General features: G+C 47.5%; 7 protein-coding genes across 27 annotated transcripts in view; 5 read left to right on the top strand and 2 right to left on the bottom strand.

Moving 5' to 3' along the window:
* Positions 1 to 3,941, top strand: part of LOC117896350 (dystrophin) — a 161,806-nt gene extending 157,865 nt beyond the window's left edge. For 9 of the 20 annotated variants that reach the window (XM_034804612.1, XM_034804611.1, XM_034804610.1 and 6 more), the window contains 8 exons: positions 38 to 238; positions 309 to 442; positions 503 to 861; positions 930 to 1,313; positions 1,378 to 1,498; positions 1,559 to 2,001; positions 2,059 to 2,356; positions 3,113 to 3,941. In XM_034804612.1, coding sequence (XP_034660503.1) covers positions 38 to 238; positions 309 to 442; positions 503 to 861; positions 930 to 1,313; positions 1,378 to 1,498; positions 1,559 to 2,001; positions 2,059 to 2,356; positions 3,113 to 3,300 — 2,128 coding nt within the window. In that variant the 3' untranslated portion in view covers positions 3,301 to 3,941. Of the gene's footprint in view, positions 1 to 37; positions 239 to 308; positions 443 to 502; positions 862 to 929; positions 1,314 to 1,377; positions 1,499 to 1,558; positions 2,002 to 2,058; positions 2,357 to 2,465; positions 2,760 to 2,930; positions 2,986 to 3,112 lie in introns of those variants that run through there. The other 11 variants (XM_034804604.1, XM_034804605.1, XM_034804607.1 and 8 more) reach the window with 5 other exon arrangements.
* A 2,074-nt stretch (positions 3,942 to 6,015) lies between these two features.
* LOC117896362 (cuticle protein 21) lies at positions 6,016 to 7,181 on the bottom strand. Its single transcript, XM_034804638.1, has 2 exons — positions 7,032 to 7,181; positions 6,016 to 6,963 (listed from the first exon to the last, which is right to left on the bottom strand). Exons 1-2 carry the CDS (start codon positions 7,038 to 7,040, stop codon positions 6,274 to 6,276), a joined length of 699 nt encoding a protein of 232 aa, XP_034660529.1. The 5' UTR covers positions 7,041 to 7,181; the 3' UTR covers positions 6,016 to 6,273.
* Positions 7,182 to 8,768: 1,587 nt separating this feature from the next.
* On the top strand, positions 8,769 to 11,943 carry LOC117896358 (organic cation transporter-like protein). Its single transcript, XM_034804633.1, has 6 exons — positions 8,769 to 8,940; positions 9,009 to 9,195; positions 9,267 to 9,525; positions 10,769 to 11,186; positions 11,240 to 11,746; positions 11,807 to 11,943. The coding sequence occupies exons 1-6, from the start codon at positions 8,798 to 8,800 to the stop codon at positions 11,910 to 11,912; spliced, it is 1,620 nt and encodes a 539-aa protein (XP_034660524.1). The 5' UTR covers positions 8,769 to 8,797; the 3' UTR covers positions 11,913 to 11,943.
* A 789-nt stretch (positions 11,944 to 12,732) lies between these two features.
* Positions 12,733 to 13,496, bottom strand: LOC117896365. The gene is made up of 3 exons (XM_034804641.1): positions 13,190 to 13,496; positions 13,051 to 13,132; positions 12,733 to 12,988 (listed from the first exon to the last, which is right to left on the bottom strand). Exons 1-3 carry the CDS (start codon positions 13,418 to 13,420, stop codon positions 12,918 to 12,920), a joined length of 384 nt encoding a protein of 127 aa, XP_034660532.1. The 5' UTR covers positions 13,421 to 13,496; the 3' UTR covers positions 12,733 to 12,917.
* A 147-nt stretch (positions 13,497 to 13,643) lies between these two features.
* LOC117896356 (organic cation transporter-like protein) lies at positions 13,644 to 16,332 on the top strand. 2 transcript variants are annotated; one of them, XM_034804632.1, is made up of 6 exons: positions 13,644 to 13,881; positions 14,346 to 14,543; positions 14,599 to 14,987; positions 15,039 to 15,444; positions 15,506 to 15,741; positions 15,802 to 16,332. In XM_034804632.1, the coding sequence occupies exons 2-6, from the start codon at positions 14,368 to 14,370 to the stop codon at positions 16,236 to 16,238; spliced, it is 1,644 nt and encodes a 547-aa protein (XP_034660523.1). In that variant the 5' UTR covers positions 13,644 to 13,881; positions 14,346 to 14,367; the 3' UTR covers positions 16,239 to 16,332. The 2 variants fall into 2 exon arrangements, with proteins under 2 accessions (XP_034660523.1, XP_034660522.1); XM_034804631.1 differs by lacking the exon at positions 13,644 to 13,881 and having other exon boundaries at positions 14,137 to 14,543.
* A 349-nt stretch (positions 16,333 to 16,681) lies between these two features.
* On the top strand, positions 16,682 to 18,713 carry LOC117896353 (organic cation transporter protein-like). The gene is made up of 6 exons (XM_034804629.1): positions 16,682 to 16,877; positions 16,933 to 17,095; positions 17,177 to 17,435; positions 17,496 to 17,907; positions 17,974 to 18,480; positions 18,540 to 18,713. Exons 1-6 carry the CDS (start codon positions 16,735 to 16,737, stop codon positions 18,676 to 18,678), a joined length of 1,623 nt encoding a protein of 540 aa, XP_034660520.1. The 5' UTR covers positions 16,682 to 16,734; the 3' UTR covers positions 18,679 to 18,713.
* A 986-nt stretch (positions 18,714 to 19,699) lies between these two features.
* LOC117896355 (organic cation transporter-like protein) lies at positions 19,700 to 21,981 on the top strand. The gene is given in 6 exon segments (XM_034804630.1): positions 19,700 to 19,972; positions 20,031 to 20,479; positions 20,536 to 20,953; positions 21,019 to 21,525; positions 21,589 to 21,697; positions 21,699 to 21,981. Coding segments are annotated over 6 exon segments (1,662 nt in total). The 5' UTR covers positions 19,700 to 19,829; the 3' UTR covers positions 21,735 to 21,981.
* Positions 21,982 to 22,003: the final 22 nt, after the last annotated feature.

The raw sequence follows: 22,003 nt of genomic DNA, 5'->3' as shown, positions 1-22,003 counted from the left end.
TCATTGAGGGATTGCCTGTTGTTTGTTGTCGTTGCAGCATGAAACTCCTGCAAATTGCCATGGATGAGCGCCAGAAGGTGCTGTGCTCCGCAGGGGCACAGCAGACGCACGAGAACGGGGACGATGGGCGTAATACATCGAACAGTGGGACCATTGGACCGCTGCCGAATCTGGGCCAAAGCGTTAAGCCACCCTGGGAGAGGGCAACAACGGCTGCCAATGTGCCTTACTACATCGAGTGAGTATTAGCAAGGCGGGAGGCAGCGATTAGGTTGAGTAACCCAAACGAAAACATTTCCCATCGATAGCCACGAGCGTGAGACGACACACTGGGACCATCCGGATATGATTGAGCTAATGAAGGGTCTGGCGGATCTAAATGAGATACGGTTCTCCGCCTACAGGACAGCCATGAAGCTGCGCTCTGTGCAGAAGAGATTGGGTACGCCTCAGGCATAGCATTTCCCATAAAAAGCATCCACTAACAGCTCGCCTCTTGCAGCTCTCGATAGGATTACAATGGCCACGGCCTGCGAGTCGTTCGATCGCCACGGACTGAGGGCGCAGAACGATAAGCTCATCGATATACCCGACATGACCACGGTGCTGCATTCGCTCTATGTGACAATCGATAAAATTGATTTGACGCTGATGCTGGACCTGGCCATCAATTGGATCCTCAATGTCTACGACTCGCAGCGCACCGGCCAGATACGGGTCCTCAGCTTCAAGGTGGGTCTGGTGCTGCTCTGCAAGGGTCATCTCGAGGAGAAATATCGCTACTTGTTCCGCCTCGTGGCAGACACCGAACGAAGAGCCGATCAGCGGAGGTTGGGACTGCTGCTGCACGATTGCATACAGGTAAGAGATGGAGGAGGATTCCACACCACAAAACAGTGGCTAACAGTCCTTTGTTCTCTCTCTTGTAGGTGCCTCGACAACTGGGCGAAGTGGCTGCCTTTGGGGGCTCCAACATTGAGCCCTCGGTGCGCTCGTGCCTCGAGCAGGCGGGCATCTCACAGGAGGCCATCGATGGCAATCAGGAGATCTCCATTGAGCTGCAGCACTTCCTCGGCTGGCTGCAGCACGAGCCTCAGAGTCTGGTGTGGCTGCCCGTGCTGCATCGTCTGGCTGCCGCCGAGGCGGCCAAGCACCAGGCCAAGTGCAACATTTGCAAGGAGTATCCGATTGTGGGCTTCCGGTATCGCTGCCTCAAGTGCTTCAACTTTGACATGTGCCAAAAGTGTTTCTTCTTCGGTCGAAATGCCAAGAACCACAAGCTAACGCATCCAATGCACGAGTACTGCACAACGGTAAGGGGCACATCCAGCGATTTATCAAGAACTTCCAATGATTTGTAATCACATCTACCCACAGACCACTTCCACGGAGGATGTGCGCGACTTTACGCGCGCTTTGAAGAACAAATTCAAGAGTCGCAAATACTTTAAGAAGCATCCACGAGTGGGCTATCTGCCCGTGCAGAGTGTGCTGGAAGGTGAGATCAGAGAGGGAGCTGCCATCGAGAGATCAGTGCTAATCTCTCATCCCCTCTTAGGTGACGCCTTGGAGAGTCCCGCACCCAGTCCACAGCACACCACCCACCAGCTGCAGAGCGACATGCACACACGCCTCGAGATGTATGCCTCACGCCTCGCGCAGGTCGAGTACGGCGGCACGGGCTCCAATTCGACGCCGGATAGCGACGATGAGCATCAGCTGATAGCACAGTATTGCCAGGCGCTGCCTGGGACGAGCAACGGCAGCAGCGCACCCAAGTCGCCCGTCCAGGTGATGGCTGCCATGGACGCCGAGCAGCGGGAGGAGCTGGAGGCCATCATACGGGACCTTGAAGAGGAGAATGCCAATCTGCAGGCGGAATACCAGCAGCTGTGCACGAAGCAGCAGAGCGGCGGCACGCCCGACGATTCCAATGGCATGCAGCATTCCAGCAGCAGCAGCATGACGGGCCTGGGCGGCAGCCAAGGCGAGCAGGGACAGGTGGGAAACAGACTGGACTTCAATCTAGAACCCTCTTGTAATGCTTCTTCCCTGCAGGACATGATGGCCGAGGCTAAGCTTTTGCGCCAGCACAAGGGTCGCCTGGAGGCACGCATGCAAATCCTCGAGGATCACAATCGACAGCTGGAGGCACAGCTGCAGCGACTGCGACAGCTGCTGGATGAGCCCAATGGCGGCAGCAGTGCCACGAGCAGCGGCCTGCCCAGTGCCCCGGGCTCTGCGCTCAACTCGAAGCCGAATACCCTGCAAACCCGTTCGGTCACAGCCTCGCAGCTCAACACGGACTCGCCGGCCAAGATGAACCAGCAGAATGGACACTACGATCACAATTCAAGTGAGTTTTAATCTAGGTTAATGTAGGATAAGGATTAGGCTTAGGAGTAGCCTCCCCTTTGACTGTGACTAACCTTTCGATTGCTATAACACACACACCCCACCCTCAGAGGGTATCATGCTGCCAGGACTACAGAACGATTTGCAACAGCATTTGGCGGCCAAGCATCATCAGCATCAGCTCAGTGGGGCACTTAATGCGTTGCACCAACAGCAGCAACAGCAGCAGCAGCAACAGCAGCAGCAGCACACACAAAGAGGTGGCGCACTCACGGGAAATGGTGGCATTGACATGTCCGGAGGATATTTGGGCGACGACGGACGTCCTCCGCCGCCACCGCACTCGAGTTTGATGCAACATCAGCAGCAGCAGCAGCAGCAACAGCAGCAGCAGCACTTGAATGGTGCGGAAATTGCTTAGAGTTTTCTTTTTCTTTTTCCTTGAACTTTGTTTGATTGTTTGATGGTTGTCTTGTGATTGATGTTGTTGTTGTTGTGCCATTTGATTGATCTTCTAATCTGGATTTTATATATATTTCTCTTGCTTTTGCATTCTCATGCTCTCATTTGGTCAGATCTCACCTAAAAATGTTGAATGGAAACTGAAAATGAACACTCAATGCCCGCCCGGTAATGACCCCGAAAATCCTGAGTGTTGTCTTTTTTATACTTTTCACAGCAGCAACAGGAAGTTCTTTTAGGAGGAAGATACAATTTACTCATGCCAGAATATGTTTTGTTTTTTTGGTCTGTGTAGAGAATGCCAGTGGCCTGGTGACTATCATAACCGAACAGGAAATGGAGAGCAGCAAGGATGAGGAGGAGCACGAGGAGGAGGAGTCTTCGAGCAGCAGCAACACCACCACCACAAACACAACAACTGCAACAACGACGACGGAGAAGACCTGCGTGGAGCGGCAGAGCAAAAACCCCTTTGATACTTAACTGAAATCAAACCCCCCACTATTTATACACAGTACGAAGTGTGCATGCGATCGAGAATAGAATAGAGGTTAAAGGAACCCTTTTTTAGTAGTTATAATGCAACAGAAATCTATATATACAATATTATATCGAGAGGAGAGCAGAGTGCAGAGTGCAGAGAGCAGGGAAGCGAAGTATAAGTACGATTAAAACACTGATACATATTGAAAGCTGGAAATAATGCAGAAAAGATTAGGGTTTAAGCGATAAATATGCCTCCCCTCCCCTAAAACTATATCTCCCCTCACATATTGTATATCTATAAAAAGTAAAAGAAGGAAAGGGCGGGAGCAAACTATATCTTAGCTGAAGCATTATCATAAATTGTTAAAGAAAGGATATCAAATTTCAAATTACCAATTTCCCAACGCCCATATCAAAACACTTTTGAGAAGCTTATGAAATAGGCCTTTCGAGATTGTACAATCCAGCAATCAATCGAGTTTTATGCATCATTTGTAACTATTCCTATTCCTATTTATTCAGCGAGTCGAGTTCTTGTGTATTATTTCACTTAATATTATTTAATATTAATTTCATATCTGTGCTAACTGAAAGTGTGTGCTGCAAAATGTTTTTAATTAAAGAAACTTATTATTGAATCCGTTTTGATTTGCGTTGATTTTATTGATAGACCTATGGAATATACCTAAATCATATGCTGACACGAATACGATCACCAAATGGACCACCTTTTTCTATAACTAAACTCTAAACTCTAAACTCTAACAGAATCCAAAACTAAAACTAAATCATTCCAATTGCAAACTAGTCAAATTATGTACACAAGTAAAATATAAACCATAAATATGAACTATGAAGAACCGCTTTAAAGTTTAAACTAACATACCAATACCTTAAAAATACCACAAGAGAAGACAAGAAAATACCAACTAATCGAATTGAAACACTCTTTAGATGTCTATTCAAAAGTTTCGCAAAATATACCCACAACAAAGAGAGAAAGAGTCAAGTTTTAACACAAAAAATCAACATAAAATATATACACTGAAACTAATAATAATAACATTTAGTTGATCTTCTCTTTGGAATAATTAAAAGTGTTTAGTTAACGAAATTAAGTACGAAAATATGGACAATATGAAACGGATTTAGGAACGAAACGAAACTTCTTCTTTTGACGTGTCTCATCATTTGGTTTCAACCATTCTCCCAACACTATAAAATCTAGAATGAATTATATACGAAGCGAAACTAGATGTACACAGAATAGATATTGTATCTCTGAAACGCAGCTAGTTAAATTTTCGAGTCCCACAACGAAAACCAATCGTAATGGAGAGTCCTACCAACATAATCAATAACCAATAACCAATTACCAATTACCAATCAAACTTTAATAAATGAAAACCCTCCGTTTCTAGTTATAAACAAATGAACCAAAACCCATAAAAGAACAAAACTCAATGAATGCTTAAACTATCTATCTAATCGAATCATTAGTGGAAGACATATCCCCCCATAAAGAAGTACATCAAATATTTGTAGATTAAAATACAATTTGTAGGAGTAAATCGTACGAATTTAAGAGTTGAGGAATATACATAGCCAAACAGCTGCCAGATAAAAAACAGAAAACTGCTAATCATTTTTTGAAATACAATTTATATTTATTTGCCCGGGGTTTTTTTATACGACTAAACAAACGAAATAAAAACAATATTTAAATGATATATCAGACAGAAGCAAAAGCAATTCAAGCATATCCCAAAATAGTCTTCAGTGGAATCATCATCAAGTGGTTGTCTATGAAATAAAACAATTTATACGATATACGAATATATAGTTATGCATATTTAACCCAAAAAGAGAGGAAGGGAAGCCAAACAATCAACGAACGATGAAAATTATGAATTATGAACAGTATATTGTGTGAGCTATATTAGCCGCTTATTTAACAAACAACATATATTAAAAATAGTAACTTACTCTAAGCAGAAAACTAAACAATTAAAGAAGAGAAACAAAATACTTAGCTAAATTGTGTCCAAATGCAAGTCCCTCCCTTAAGTCCCCCCCTAAGAGGAGCACAGCACTTTCCATGGTATGTATCTCAGCCTAAAGAAGAACTCCCCTCAGTTGAAGTATCTTATCTTAGGGATCTTAACCGATCCGCAAATCAATCAGATAGACAAAAGAGAGAGCCCCACTCCCCCCTATTCAGCGTGAGAGAGCTTGGCGACTAAATGCAATTTCCGTTGTTTCGAAATTAATTTAGTGGGTAGCAGGCTCAATATGACTCAATTGTACCTATCTTTTGATACCGTTTATTACAAAACTAAGGACTATAATCGTATTTAAATTGTATACCTAAAAGTATAGAGAGTGGAGAGTGGAGAGTGGCAGGGAGCAAGACCAAGACCACACTCCTGTCAGATATATCGTGTCACATTTCAAAATCTGTTCTAGAAAACTATGCATAAAACATACCAAACAAAAATGAAATATGATATTACATTTACCTTACCTACAATATATAAAGCATACAAATATGGTGACGTTTATATACACAACACATAATCGGAATAATTATACATACCATAAACCATAAAACATATATATCATACCATATATACCACGGATATCATATAACATATACATATATGAAAGATACGAAGCATCATCAGCGATACAATAAATAAAACACACATCAAATTGCGTTAAAGAAACAGGAAAGGGGTGAGTTTTATTCGATCTCTTGTTCGGTTGATTATTACTCTAGTTTTCTCTTAGCATCGATATCTACTATCTTCTATGTACATAGATCTAGATCTAGAAACCTTACAGACAATCTACACCACCAAGAACACGGCAAAGAAGGGGCACAAAGGAGAGGCACAGCATTTGACACAGAGAGTTAAGAGAGAGTCGGAAAAGTCAGATCAGATCAGATCAGAACAGTCGCCTTCGCATTTAGTGATGATAGTAGGCATGGGGATCCACGGGTGCGGGTGCGGGGTAGTGTGCATAAGGGCTGTGTGCGAGGGCTGGGTAGGCAGGATGGAAGTGATGTGCAGGGGCAGCCACTGGAGCGGGTGCTGGGGCTGGAACAGGACCATGGTGACTGTAAGCCAGGGGATAGGAGAGCAGTGGACCGGGACCCTTCGGCACTGGCGGCAGAGGCGGAGCTGGTGCGGGTCCTGGCAGATGAAGTGGTCCCGGTGCCGGTCCCGGTCCCGGCAGATGCAGCGGCGCAGGCGCAGGGGCCGGCTTGTAGGCCAACGGCTCCTTGCGCACCACCGCATTAAAGCCATGATGTGGGTCCGCTGTGTAGTCCACTGTGCGCTTGGTACCGTCCGGATCCACCACGGAGTAGCTGCCCTTCACCACATCGCCATGGCGCGTCTCGTGTTGGCTCTTCAGATCTCCTGTGTACCCATCGTGGATGTCATAGCCAAAGGAGTACTTGGGATCGGGATCGTAGGGCTCCGGTGCGGGTGCGGGCTTGGGCGCCGCGTATGGGCCAGGATGCGGGGCATAGCCGCCATACGGCAGCAGGGCGGGTCCAGGATGTCCGCCATAGTACGGACCAGGACCAGGACCTGGCCCAGGGCCAATGACACCAGCGTAGGCAATGCCGAGCACGACGCTCAGCAGGAATATCTGAGGGGTAAACACAGAGGCGAAGAAGTTAGCGGGTCGTCAGGGTAATCCACAGTACAGGATCCCACCTTTAGCATTACGTTCTGTCCTGTATCCTCTTTCCAGCCACACACTCAACCGCAGGTTAACTCTCGGACGAAGAGAGCAGATGGCAAACGACTACGACGACGACGACGAACAATCGCTTTAGAAGAAGTAACCGAAACTGCAGACACTCGGCTGGCGTTCTGGCAATTTATAGTCAATCCACAACAACTGGCGAGCAAATGTCGCCTGCTTCACATGGCGCAGCCAGCAATAAACTAATTTAAGATCAAGAGAGAGACGAGACCTGGCCAACCAGAGACCCACGAACCTGAGACCCAAAGACCCACAGACCAAAGACTATCATGCACATGGCGCAGACACACAGACAACACAGTCGAGGAGTCGCTGCTGTCGTTGTTGGTGTCGGTGTGGAGGTGCCACCACCTGGCACTGGCCTCACTGCCTGCACTGGCAAATCGTGTGCCGTGCCGTGCCTGGCCTGACTTCAGCTTTGGCGCAGTTATCGCGTCGACTTAGAAAGGTTATTCTTCCGCTTCAAACCATTTAAAGGGACCTCACAGCCACTTGCCCTTTCACTTTTGTCTGCTTTTCCAGTTTCTCTGTTTTCCATTTCGATTTCGATGCCCAACTTTGGACCTTAACTTTTGTGGCAATTATGTGAACATTTATTTCGCTTAAGACAATTGAAATGTTAAATTATCATACAGCTGCCTGCTGGCGCCGCTCTAGGACTTTTTTTCGTTTGTTTTTTCTTGCTTCTTTTTTGGTGTAATTAGTGCGCCGCCAGCAGAACAGGCTTCGGGGGTGCCAGCAGCAGCCTTTGCATATGAAATGGCAGTCGTTGGTGCTGCGCGCAAGCGCAAAAGGTCAGACAGTCCGCAATTGAATTAAGAGTGTGCCCGAGATAGACAGAGAGAGAGAGGCGGTGACAGAGGGAGACAGACAACGTTCAGGGGTCGGTTGGGGTTTGCCTAATAAAGCGAAAGGTCAACGTGCTGATGTCGGCACATTAGTGTGCCCAAAATAAAAACGATTCGATAGCCAAGCAAATAATGTCATTAATAATGCACTTTAATTGGGGGTTACAAGTGAGTGTTAGAGAGACTTGTAAGCAGCTGAAACGAGGAGTACAGAAATGGTACAAAGAAGATCCTGCAAGTGTCTTATGTCTTTCTGTATCTATTAACCATTTGAATGCTTGAGAGTGCTTTCCATGTTCTACTCTACCCATGGCCATACCCTTTCCGCCAAGTGTCTGTGACAATTCCACGTTTATTTACCGTTTTGTGCGCTTAATTTATGGCCGCAAATTTGTATCTGCGATCGGTTGGGGGTCTATTGACAGCTGCATGCATTGTTTTTCGCGGATCTCGGATTGTGGATTGTAGTTATGCGACTACAAGCAAAGAAGCGAATTAAAGTCGTGCCTCTGGCTGTGTGTCTCTGTGTCATATGTTTGAAACTATTTTTAGCCAGAAGATCAAAGCAATTGATCAACAAGAATGTCAGGCTAATGCAACATTGTCTTGACTAACAGATTAACAACAAATGCAGATATGCAGCCGAGAAACCTTTGAGGGAAATGTGTTTACGATCCACACAATTTCTCAATCTTCCGTCCAGTCCCGTCCCAACCCAACCCACATGCGGGCGGGGGAGCAACTGTTTTTCGCACGTACCTTGCACGAAAATCGCCAGCAGAAGAATCAATTTGGTAGCTTCTTGGGAGCCCTTCACTCCAGTTGGGCCTTGCATTTGGCCAGTTTCGGTTCTAAACGTAGTCCCCATGGACTTTATTTCAATGCTGGACAAGTGCGGAAACTACGGGAAGTTCCAGGTGGTGATCCTCTTGCTCTATGGCTACACAAATATTCTCGGATCGCTGCACTATTTCTCGCAAACTCTCATCACCTTTACGCCCGAACATTGGTTAGTCTCACATTCGAAGTCGAAACCAAAGTGCAAAGTGTATTCAGAACTTCTCAACCTCTTTAAAGGTGTGCCCACGAAGATCTTAAGGGACTTGCGGCGGAGGAGCTGCGCTCGGTGTACGCGAACATCTCGCAGCCCTCCTGCACGCTCCTCGAGGATGTCATCAATGGAACGGGCGTTGCCGCGGCTCATGGCGTCTGCACCGAATGGATATTCATGCGGGAGAGTGGCTACGAGAGCATCACCACAGAGGTGACTAATCTTTGGATGTGGAGTGATCATCCCTGCAAGTCATAATCACATGCCACCCCTTTCACTTTCAGCTGAATTGGGTCTGTGACAAATCCCACCAGCCCGCCCTCGGCCAGTCCCTGTTCTTTCTGGGCTCTGTTGTGGGCACCCTGACCTTTGGCTTCCTCTCGGATCACATTGGTCGCCTGCCCTCCCTGGTGCTGGCCACCCTGTGCGGGGCGGCGGGTGACTTTATGACATCCTTTGTCTACACCTTGCCCTGGTTTGCCGTTTCCAGATTCGTGTCGGGGCTTTCCACGGACACCATGTACTATCTGATGTACATCTTGGGTGAGTACGAACATAGGACTGCTCGTAAATCTGAGAATACTTGTCCTGTATTACGCAGAGCACGATAAAGTCGATGAAAGGTACATGGCATACTTTTGGGGCGGATGAAGCAAATGTAATTCAAAATTATCCCACTTGTATAAAAACTCGTAGCATACTTGTGGGCCCGACCAGATCGAGGTTGCTGCTAAAATTGCACTTTTTGCACCTTGCATACTTTTGGGAATAGTTGAAGTTCGTGCAGTTGTAAATTGTACATTTTGTTGTTGTTGTTGCAGCTGTAATTTGTTGTCCAATAGCAACCATGTTGTTGTACAACAACTTTTCAATTTAATGACGAAAAAACGGCCAAAAATGTAATCTTCAGATTTGGGACACCAGGCGAACAGGAATCAGCAGAAGGTAACTGGGATTTTGTGTTTTTACTGAGACAAAAGCTGGCTGCTATGACACTCGACGCGAAATGCAAACGTTTGATTTGCACTGTGGGAAGAGCTGACTGCTATGAAACTGATCACGAACTTTAAAAGTCTTTTAGCACCGACCTTTGTAGTCCGATCAGGACGTGGACGGACGAAGCTCGACGAATTTGCCGAGTCCTTATAAAGGACCAAGTATCAAGGATATTTTCCCAAGCTATAAATAATTACCTTTCTCTGCCATTTCTCGTCCGATCAGGACGTGCTAGGTGTCCTCGTGATCGGACGAAAATCGTGAATTTTCTTGGATCCTTATAAAAGATCACATATCAAGAATCTCCTCAGTGATAAATACTTACATGAACAACGTGACTGAACAACTATCGTCAACTTTATTGAGTATTTTTCAAGGATTAAGAATATTTTCCACAGTCAAATATACTAAACTAAACTAACTAACGTTATACGAGTCCCTCAGTCGGCAGGACTTTCCCTATCGAATTACATTCAGGATCTCGTTCGATCTAGTCGTGTGACGCCGTTTCTTGATCGTAGGAACATCCTTGATTGACGGAGTCCTAAAAACGGATCAAGGATATTTTTCCCACTCATGTGTACTTAATTTTTATCGCTATTTCTAAGCCGATATAAGTTTGGCACGCTTTTTTGTAGTCGCCAGTCTGTCTATTTTCATACGACCGTGATACATCCAATACCTTTTCCCTGGCATACCTTTTTGCAATGCCTTTTTCATTCCTGATTTATAAGGACTGCGTGGTAGTTCCTCTAATCCCCCAAGTCTCAACTTTTCCGCACTTTTCTAGTGTTTGAGTACCTGAGTCCCAAAAGTCGCACCTTCGGCCTGAACATCATTCTCGCTGTCTTCTACTGCTTTGGCCTGATGACATCTCCCTGGGCCGCCATCTGGATTGGCAACTGGCGTCGCTACCTCTGGCTGGCCTCGCTGCCCGCTCTCGGGGTCCTCGTGTATCCGCTGCTCATCTGCGAGAGCGCCCAGTGGCTGCTCACGAAGAAGAAGTACGACGAGGCGGTGGCCTGCCTCAAGCGAGTGGCCAAATTCAATGGCAGACAGGTGGAGGACTCTGTTTTCGATGAGTTCGTGAAGCACTACCGCGAGAAGACAAGGGAGGAGCAGAAAGTGAACAGCCAAGAGGACACTTTTCTGGGCATGTTCAGGACACCGCGTCTTCGTCGGTTCACATTGACGTTGCTGCTGAAGTCGTCCGTATATCAGTATAGATCCCAAAGAATCTTTTACAGTATTCCGTTTTTAGGGTCATAATCACTCTCTCCTGTGATGTAATCAACCGAAACATGGAGGGCCTGGGCACGTCTCCCTTCAAGCTGTTTTCCTTGACTTCGATTGCCTATCTGCCGGCCGGAGTGGCCATCCTGCTGCTGCAGAACAAGATCGGACGCAAAGGCATGGCCTGTGCTGCGCTCTTTGGGGGTGGCATCATCACCACGACGACGGGCTTCCTCATAGCCTTCCTCGATCCACAGCAGCATGCCGTCCTGCTGGCCATCATGGTGGCCCTGGGTCGCTTCGGTGCCACCGTCTCCTACGATGCTGAGATCCAGTACGCGGCAGAGATCATCCCCACGAGCGTGCGGGGCAGAGCCCTCTCCAACATCCATGTAGCGGGCCTGGCCTCCAGCTCCCTGGCATTCTACGTGATTTACTTATCGCAGTACTACAAACCACTGCCATCGATCTTCATCAGCATTCTGATGTTCTTTGGGGCTGGCTTGTGCCTCACCCTGCCAGAGACATTGGATAAGTGTGTACTTCTAGGAATATTTTTTAATATGTCGAACAATAATTCCCTTTTCAACTGCAGGAAACTGCCCGAAAACCTAGCAGATGGCGAGAGCTTCGCGTTGGATGAGAGTTTCCTGTACTTTCCCTGTTTTCACCGCAGACAAAATACCAAACAAAATGCCTAAAATATATGACAGAACGATGAGTTGTGGCTTTTCAATATTTATAATAGAGAATAAAGTGGCAGGGGTGCTCCAGCTGCGTTGCACATATTATATTATAGGCGTATTATTATAATCCGATAACTGCTGATTGCATTCATGATTACACTCATTTTCACAGCCAAAAGTTTGCCATATACTTTCCATCTGCTGTGACGTCACACTTGAAACTGTTGCCATAATAATAATACAACAACAGATAGGGGAACGGCAGGGAGGGGTAGGGGTGGTAGTCTGTCAACAAATTGCATTGCATGCTGGAAATCGGCGAACCCAAAAATCTATATTTATCTCCTCATTCCCGCCGACAGCAGCGTCGCAAATATCTTCCTGAGTTTAGATTTCTACTACCCCTCAATAGAGGAGTTTATACAGAATATATTTGGAGTCACAAGAGATAAATTAAGAGACAGATTTCCTTTTCAGATTTTTCCTCAGCAAACTAGATCCCAGATTCCGCTGCCACTACTTCCAGTTGCATCTGCAGTGTTTGATCGCTGCAATCAGGCAAATAATGTGCACAACTGAAGGCAGAGGAGCAAATATAGTGATGAGCATCACCACAGGCATACACTGGCTCAGAACTAAGCCCACCACGAAGACTATTTGGATGTTCTGCAGAGACGTTAAACAAAGCTTAAATCGATCAAGCCCAAACTTGCGGCAAATTAATTGCCAGCCACATGCCCAGCAATGTCAATATTCCGCTCAGAATGTGCAACGCGGCAGCAGCCAACAGAGAGGAATAGAAGATGTCTTCGTCAGTTCAATCATGTCCGTTCCATGCTCCGAAAAATATCGATATTACTTTCCACTTGTCACAGACTTGACAACACATTTTGACCAATTTTGTCTGATTGTTAGTTGTTTCTAAAAGTATACTAAGATCGGGAGAGAGGGCTTGTCGTTCTTCAATCACACAGATAATTTGGGGTTTAGGGTTTGAGTTTCCAACAAGTGTTCCATGATCTAGATTTCGCTAGACTCCCACTTGGATCTGTAGTATCTAATCCCTCGGATCAGGCAAAAGAACTGCAAAACTAAAGGCACGGACAGAGAGGAATATACACAATATAGGAATCAATGAACAACCTCCTGTTACCTGGTATAACGATAGTGAAGAGCAGCGCAAAGGGCATGAAAATGCTCAGAATAAGGCCCACCAAGAGCATTTTGCTGTTCATCTGCAGAAACAATAAGCAAATTATAGATTTCATCAATCTCCGATGGCAACTGCTCACCCTCGATATGCCAAACAGGATCAATATCCCACTCAGTATGTGCAGGATCGAGGTAACAAACAGGACACAACAATACAAGAACCAGGCATAGTCGGGATCGTAGATGCTAAGTCCTTTCGTCGATTTGCGTTTGCTTATGCAGATGATGGAAATGAGTAAGCAAGTCGGGCCGAGGACCAGGTTCCATCCACCCAAAAACACGGAGACAGCTTTATCACTCTTAGAACACATTTTTGGGGTAAGTTCGGAAAATTGTAGAAGTAAAAAGCTGACTGCCGAAACTGCTAACGAAAAGATTACTACGATCGTTGAAGGGAGAGCATCCTCCATTCGATACATTCTCTCTGCTGTACGTATAGCAGAGCCCCCCACATGCTTTTGTTTGGCTACATTTGATTCGGATTCTGAATCGAGACGCGGCGAGACGAGAGCGTCTCAAATCCAACTCTACTTTCGTTCCGTGCGGTTGACATTGCAATTTCGCGGCACACGACACTCGCAATAAACGACACTGAACCAGCAGCGGTCACTGACTGGAATTATTCCCTATAGAGAGATTCAGGTGCAGCAAGTGCAGAGACCCAAAAGTCTGTTTCTTATCGCAAAATATTGAGCCATTTAGCCGGCGACACCTTTAGTGCGGCAAGAGATTAGAAGCGGAGGCTGTCAGTCGAAAGCTACGGCTCGTATGTGTAAGTTGCAGTGCGGAGAGTGTGATCAAATTTCCTCAAAACAAAAAAACCAGAAAAGAATACAAAACAAAACAAGTGATTATAAGTGTAATTGAATTATTCAAAGCCATGAATTCGGGATGATAATTGCTGTTTAGCTTGTGTCATTTGTGTCCAGCAATAAGCCGCAAAAATAAATAGAAAATAATATAGTTTTGAGCTGCATCAAATGGAGTTACGTACGTGGCATAATGAGCCATAAAAGCGCCAGTTCTGTGCCCTCCAGCCGCATCTGTTTTCCATTGCTCTGATGAAATGTTTCAGCTGTCAAACATCATTTATCCACATTGTTTCTGAGCTCAAACTGAACCAAGGGGGAAGCTCAGTCGCCTGGCTTTCCTCTGCGCATCTACTAATTGCCTTTAGTAATTAAAAACGCAAAAGATGAGCAGAGATTCAGTGCATTTCTTTTCATTTCCTCTCAGCGTGAGCTCGAGGGCAAAGTGAATGCAAGTGGTGCGAGTGCGAAGGAACACAATGCTGGAGGTCGATAAGATTCTGGAGAAATGCGGCGACTGCAATCGCTTGCAGCTGCTGATGCTGCTGCTCTTCTGCCTTATCAATATGCTGTCTGCCCTGCACTACTACTCCCAGACGATCATCAGTTTTGTGCCCAAATACTGGTAATCCAAGTACACTTCCTGCATGACTCAGAACTGATATTAGTCATACGCTTAGGTGCGCGGACGGGCTGCCAGCAGGTGGCCAGCCACCGAGTGAATCAAGCTGCCATGGAAATGGATCCCTCACCACCTGCCACAGCTACGACTACGAGTTGTTTATGGGCTACAAGAGCTTCACCTCGGACATGAATTGGATCTGCGCGGACGCCTGGAAGCTGACACTTGGCCAGTCCATGTTCTTTGTGGGCTCCGTCGTGGGCACCCTGGTGCTGGGCTTCCTCGCGGACGTGGTCGGACGCCTGCCCATTCTCGTGGTGGCCAACATGATTGCCATGGTCGGGAATCTACTCACCATTTGGGGCACCAATCTGCCGCTCTTTTGTGTGTTTCGTTTGGTCTCTGGCTTTGCCACGGACAGCAACTTTGTGATGATGTACATACTGGGTGAGTGCTGGCAGGACCTCTATGTGATCCCCTGCTAAACGAGTCCTTTAGTTATGGAGTACATGCGCCCCACCCTGCGCACAGTGGGGCTCAGCCTGTGCATTGGTTTCTTCTATTGCCTCGGATCCATGGCTGCTCCCTGGATTGCCGTGTTGATGCGCAGCTGGCAGGGCTTCCTCCTGGCCACCTCGCTGCCCTTTCTGCTGGTGCCGTTCTTCTATCTCATCGTGCCCGAGAGCATTCAGTGGCTGGTCTCCAAGCAAAAGTACGACCGAGCCGTGGTCTGCCTGAAGCGCGTGGCCAAGATCAATGGGCGGCAGGTGGATGAGAGCAGCTTCGAGGAGTTCATCGAGGAGTGCAAGTTCAGCCAGCAGCACACCAAAGCCCGTCCCAATCTGTTGGATCTCTTCAAGACGCCACGTTTGCGGAGGAACACGCTGATTTTGTTCTTCAAATCGTGAGTAGCTTTAGTCACACCTGATTTTGGTTTTGATCACTCTTTTGGTTCGTCCATTTAGCATGGTCATTACCCTCTGCTATGATGCTGTTTCACGCAACGTTCAAGGCCTTGGCATTTCGCCATTTCTGATGTTCTCGCTGAGCGCCACAACAATTCTGCCCGCCTGTCTGCTGATCATCGCCCTGCAAGATCGCATCGGACGCAAGGCCATGGCATCCATATCGCTGCTCCTCAGTGGCATATTCATCTCGGTCACTGGTGGCATACTCTTCGCTGCCCCAGCCACAGATAAGAGTGAGTGCAGCTCAACCAATGCCAGATAAATTCTTGAACACTCCTTTCTTCTGCTTGCAGCCACCACTCTCCTCGTCAGCCTCTCAGTTGTGGGTCGCTTTGGTGTCACGGTGGCTTACAATTCCGGAGCCCAATATGCCACGGAGCTGATTCCCACATGTGTGCGTGGCCAGGGCGTGGCTGCGGTGCATGTGGCAGGCTATGCCTTTACCTTCTTCAGCGCCTTTATACTTTACACCCGCAGCATCTTCTCGCCCCTGCCAGAGCTCATTCTGGGACTGATCTCCCTCCTCGGCGCCTGTCTGTGTCTGCTGCTGCCAGAGACGCTTCATCGCACGCTGCCCACATCCCTGGAGGATGGCGAGAACTTTGGCAAGAATGATCGCTGGTTCTCCTTTAGCTTCACGGAGCAACGCACACAATCGGCCACCACTTTGGCCTCGGGACACAACACCAAGAATCACTCGAGTTCCACGGACTCTGCGGTCTACTTTTGATTCGTCTTTAAGATGGGATTCCAGCAATTTAACATTAGAACCATCTTTAAAAGATCTCCCACCCCCAATTGAATAAACATAAGGATAGTCACACGTACTCTACGGTTTATACTTACATCTGGGCTGGGTTTTCCTTTATCTAGATTCGCGTGACCATTGTTTGGATAGCTCAAGCTCCGGCACATGCCATGCCCTGTTTCTATTTGCTCAACAGCTCGGATTTCGGTAGTTACTCGACTATAAAGCCATAAAACAAAACACCTTTAAAGATAGGCAACTACTTAGGCATACTCTCCACTGGGCAAACACAGACGTCTGCTGAGAAATCTCTCGCGCTCTCAAACACTTTCTTCCTAAAGATAAAGATGCCTCGGCGATCTGTGTGCAGTGTCTATATATCAGGCACGAGTCGCACGATATATATCTAGCAGCTTGGATGCCCAGTGGGGGCATCAGTCGTTGGCCAGCGATCGCCGCTGCAGCTCTACCATCAGCCATGGATGTCGAACGTGTCCTGGAAAAGTGCGGGAACTTTGGCCGCTATCAGATTATGCTGCTAGGACTTTATGGATACACGAACATTGTGTCCTCGCTGCATTACTTCTCACAGACAATCATCAGTTTTACGCCTGATCACAGGTAAGTGTGATCGAACATGTGTCGATCCGCTCATCCATTTCCACTCTCTGTCCAGATGCTCTCTGCCCGTTGAAGACTTATCGGAGAATGCCACTTCGCTGTTGGATTCCTGCAGCTACATCCAATGGGACGACACTGATCTTTCCACGCAACGGGAAACCAAATGCCAGTCGTGGCATTTCGACAAGGAAAGCGGCTACGAGAGCATCACCACAGAGGTTTGTTATCCCCAAAAGTAGAAGACACTTTCTGCAGCTCCAAGTGACACTCGCCTCCACAATTGTGTTGCTCCCAAACAGCTCGGGTGGGTCTGCGACGATGCCTACAAGCTGGCCGTGGGTCAATCCTTCTTCTTTGTGGGCTCCGTGCTGGGCACAATCTTCTTTGGCTATCTGGCGGATCGCATTGGACGACTGCCGGCCTGTGTCATAACCACGCTGACGGGTGCTCTTGGCGACTTTCTCACATCCTTTGTGACATCCTTGCCTTGGTTTTCGGCGACTCGTTTTGTGTCTGGCCTCTCCACGGACACCCAATACGTGTTGATGTATATTTTGGGTAAGCATTTGGTGGACAACTCCTGCGGGAATCCATCTCTAAAAGACACATTCCTTGCAGTCTTCGAATACCTCAGTCCGAAGCATCGCACCTTTGGCCTCAACATCATCCTCGCTGTCTTCTACTGCTTCGGGCTAATGATCTCCCCCTGGATGGCCATTTGGCTGGGCAATTGGCGCACGTATCTGTGGGCTGCCTCCCTACCAGCCTTGGGTGTGCTCGTGTACCCTTTTTGCCTGTTTGAGAGCGTCGAGTGGCTGCTGACCAAGCACAAGTTCGACCGGGCTGTCCACTGCCTGAAACGCATTGCCAAATTCAATGGCCGGCAGGTGGAGGACTCGGTTTTCGATGAGTTCGTCAAGCACTACAGGGAGAAGAAGAACCGCGTGGAGACGACATCCTCGGACACGTTTATGGGAATGCTAAGGACACCGCGATTGAGAAAGTTTACCATCATTTTGTTCCTCAAATCGTGAGTGGGTCGGGATCTCTCCTCTCTTGGTGGTAGTTATCTTACCTCTTTGCTCTCTTCCCTTAGAATGATCATCACGGTGGCCTTTGACATACTGAGTCGCAATGTGGAGGGTGTGGGCACCTCTCCCTTCCTGCTCTTCTCCTACACTGGCTTCTGCTACCTCCCCGCCGGCCTCACCATCATCTTCTTCCAGAACATCATCGGCCGCAAGGGCATGGCCTGTGCCTCGCTCTTTGTGGGTGCCATCATCACAGCGGCCACGGGCTACCTCGTCGCCACCCTCGATCCCTCGGAGTATGCTCTGATCCTCGCGTTCATGGTGGGACTGGGACGATATGGGGTTGTCGTGGCCTACGATGCGGAGGCGCAGTATGCGGCAGAGATCATCCCAACGAGCGTGCGGGGTCGCGGTGTGGCCAACATCCATGTGGTGGGCTATGCCTTTGGCTTCTTCAGCTCGTACATCATCTTCCTGGGCACCATCTTCAAGCCACTGCCATCGCTGTTCATCAGTGTGTTGCTCTTCATTGGAGCTGCACTGTGCCTGACGCTGCCAGAGACGCTGCACAAGTGAGTTTTGCACCCAAGGATCTACTTTCTGTATTTTCTATATCCCTATTTTTCTTTAGAACCCTACCACAGACACTCCAGGAGGGTGAAATCTTTGCCAAGGATGAGAAATGGTATTTCTTTCCCTGCTTTCAGCGAAGAGAAAGCCGCAACAAAACCGAATCTCAGTTGGAGGCTGCCAATGTCACAACCAAATAGTTCTAAGAAATAACTGAAATAAAGAAAAAATATATCAAATAAATATTTACTTTTGCATTGAAGAGTTTGAGGGGATTTCATCACACAAAATAGAGATCTGTTTGTTTTGCTTTTTGTAGGAAAACTTCAGACTGAATGCACTTTTCTGCAAGAGATTTTCTCTTACAATAAAAACTAATCCCAAAGCCCAGACAGTCTGCCTATAAAACGTTTATTCCCACCCTTATGATAATGTCTGTCTGCTTTGGGGCTTAGACTTAACTGTGTATCACGCCGCTGGTTCCGGAACTTTTATGGCCACGCCTTCTACGTACAGATACATGAACTCTGTTGGCACTTTTCGAGAGGCTTCTCTGTCGCTTTTTGTAATCTATACTATATATAATCTATATCTCTCTATGTAGATCCGCTATATCCAATAAAGATGTCAGGCGACAAACAAAAGAATTCTTTGCATTCCTAATCCCCCCAAAAAACAACAAATGACGCTGAGGCGTGACTTACAGCATGGCAGCGGGCACGGAGCCACTGAACCAGCAGCTAAATCTATTATAAATCTAAGACAAAGTCACCAGCAGTCCAAAATTTGCAAGGGGGGCAGTTGGCCAAGTGAAATTCCTGATAAGCGGGGGCCATCACACGACACAAAAGACGCAAAAGAAGCGAAAGCGAGCGGCTCCTCAAGAGACAGTCAAGGCCAAGGGTTAAGGGATTTAATGTTTGTAACATTACAAAAATAGATCTCTCATTACCTCTAAGGATCCCTTATAGATCCTCAACTCATTGGTGGGTGTGTTCGTTCACCTTTTTGAAGTAAGAGGCTGGAATGTTAGAGACTCGCGAGTCGCTTAATCTCTGAATAAACATCACACACCCCAAACAGCAGCCGCAGCATCAGCAACAGCTAACAGATAGCTGGCAATCTCTAGTAGCTGTTACTAATTACACATCCTAATCAGAAGCGTACGCTTTATACTAAGTATAAAAGGCTCTGGTCGGTGGAAGCCAAGCGTCAAAATACTGCTCACCCCGAGACAGAATGTAGCTGCCTCACAGACAGAATCTCTTTGCTGCATTCGAATCCCTCCCCAGAAGCCTCAGTGTTTTGTGTTTTAATTCCAAGTGAACTTCCAGTTGGCAAAAGTGCAAGAATGGATTTCGATCGTGTGCTGGAAAAGTGCGGGAACTTTGGCAGATTTCAATTTGTAATACTCATCCTCTATGGCTATACGAATATTCTCAGTTCCCTGCATTATTTCTCGCAAACTTTGATTACCTTTACGCCAGAGCATTGGTAAGACCCGCCAGAGAATCCTACTCCTTGGACCTACCTGAATCTCTCCTCTCCCCAGGTGCTCCCACGATGATCTGATGGGCCTCAGTGCCGAGGATCTGCGCTCTGTCTACTCCAATGTCTCCCATTCCTCGTGCACTCCACTCCAAGGCGTAATCAATGGCACTGGCATACCCTTGGACTCCGCGGAGCTCTGCCAGGACTGGATCTTTGAGCGTGAAAGTGGCTACGAGAGTCTCACCACGGAGCTGAAGTGGGTCTGCGACAAGTCGCACCAGCCGGCAGTGGGTCAATCCTTCTTCTTTCTGGGCTCTGTCGTGGGCACCATTACTTTTGGCTTTCTCTCGGATCACATTGGACGCCTGCCAGCCATGCTGATGGCCACTCTGTCCGGTGCCACGGGGGACTTTATGACCTCCTTTGTGCACACCCTGCCGTGGTTTGCCTTCTCCAGGTTTGTGTCTGGCTTATCCACGGACACAATGTACTATCTGATGTACATTTTGGGTGAGTCCGCAGACAGAACTTTATCCATTCTCAAATTAATTTTTGTCTTCCTGCAGTCTTTGAGTACTTGAGCCCCAAGCGCCGTACCTTCGGCCTGAACATCATTCTCGCTGTCTTCTACTGCTTTGGCCTGATGACATCTCCTTGGGCCGCCATCTGGATTGGTAACTGGCGTCGCTACCTCTGGCTGGCCTCGCTGCCCGCTCTGGGAGTCCTCGTGTATCCGCTGCTCATCTGCGAGAGCGCCCAGTGGCTGCTCACGAAGAAGAAGTACGACGAGGCGGTGGCCTGCCTCAAGCGAGTGGCCAAATTCAATGGCAGACAGGTGGAGGACTCAGTATTCGCTGAGTTCGTGAAGCACTACCGCGAGAAGATGAATCAACAGACGCAAGTAAACAAACAGAGGGACACGTTCTTGGGCATGTTCAGGACTCCACGACTTCGTCGGTTTACCCTAACTTTGCTGCTGAAGTCGTAAGTGATTCGAGAAGCTAACAGAGTTCAAGTTGTCACCATATTCCATGTGCCTCTCTGCTTAGTGTCATCATTACCCTCTCGTACGATGTTATCAACCGCAACATGGAGGGCCTGGGCACGTCTCCCTTCAAGCTGTTCTCCCTGACATCCAGCGTGTACCTCCCAGCGGGCTTTGCCATCCTACTGCTGCAGAACCGCATCGGCCGCAAGGGAATGGCCTGCGGAGCGCTCTTTGTGGGTGGCATCATCACTGCCGTCACGGGCTTCCTCATTGCCTTCCTCGACCCCAAGGAGAATGCCATTCTGCTAGCCTGCATGGTGGCTCTGGGACGCTTTGGCAGCACCGTTTCCTACGATGCGGAGATCCAGTATGCGGCAGAGATCATTCCCACCAGCGTGCGCGGGCAGGCAGTGTCCAATATTCACGTGGTTGGACTGGCCTCCAGCTCGCTGGCATTCTATGTGATCTATCTGGCGCAGTACTACAAGCCACTGCCATCGATTTTCATTAGCTGCTTGATGTTCTTTGGCGCCGCTTTATGTCTGTCTCTGCCCGAAACGCTGCACAAGTAAGTCCGAAGACTGCAGATCCTTTGGCAATGTGGAATAATCCTCTCTTTTTGCTCTGCTAGAAAACTCCCCGAAAGCCTGGCCGATGGTGAGGTATTTGCCATGAACGAGAGCTGCTTTTACTTTCCCTGCTTCTACAAGCGCCGCAATGGCCTCACAAAGCACGCGGATCCGCAAGTCTGAACCCAAGAGAACACTCCTCAACTGATTGAAACTGAATGAAACTGATAATCTGATGATAAACGAATAACCTGATGATGAGCCCAGCATAAGTGTTGGGTTTCGCCCGTAACTGAATGGTCTGATAGGTAGTATTACTCATGTGAAGCATGCATAGTAATAGTAAACCAAAACCGTTGTTTAGAATGCACTCTTATATGTATCTTACATAAATATCCCAAATATTGTATACCACAAAACAGAACTGCTAAATCTATCAATTTTCTTCACGTTTTCCATAATATACAAATTCTATGT

This window comes from Drosophila subobscura, chromosome O, assembly GCF_008121235.1.
Source record: "Drosophila subobscura isolate 14011-0131.10 chromosome O, UCBerk_Dsub_1.0, whole genome shotgun sequence".
NCBI lineage: Eukaryota > Metazoa > Arthropoda > Insecta > Diptera > Drosophilidae > Drosophila > Drosophila subobscura.
This window is presented reverse-complemented; position numbering and strand designations above follow the sequence as displayed.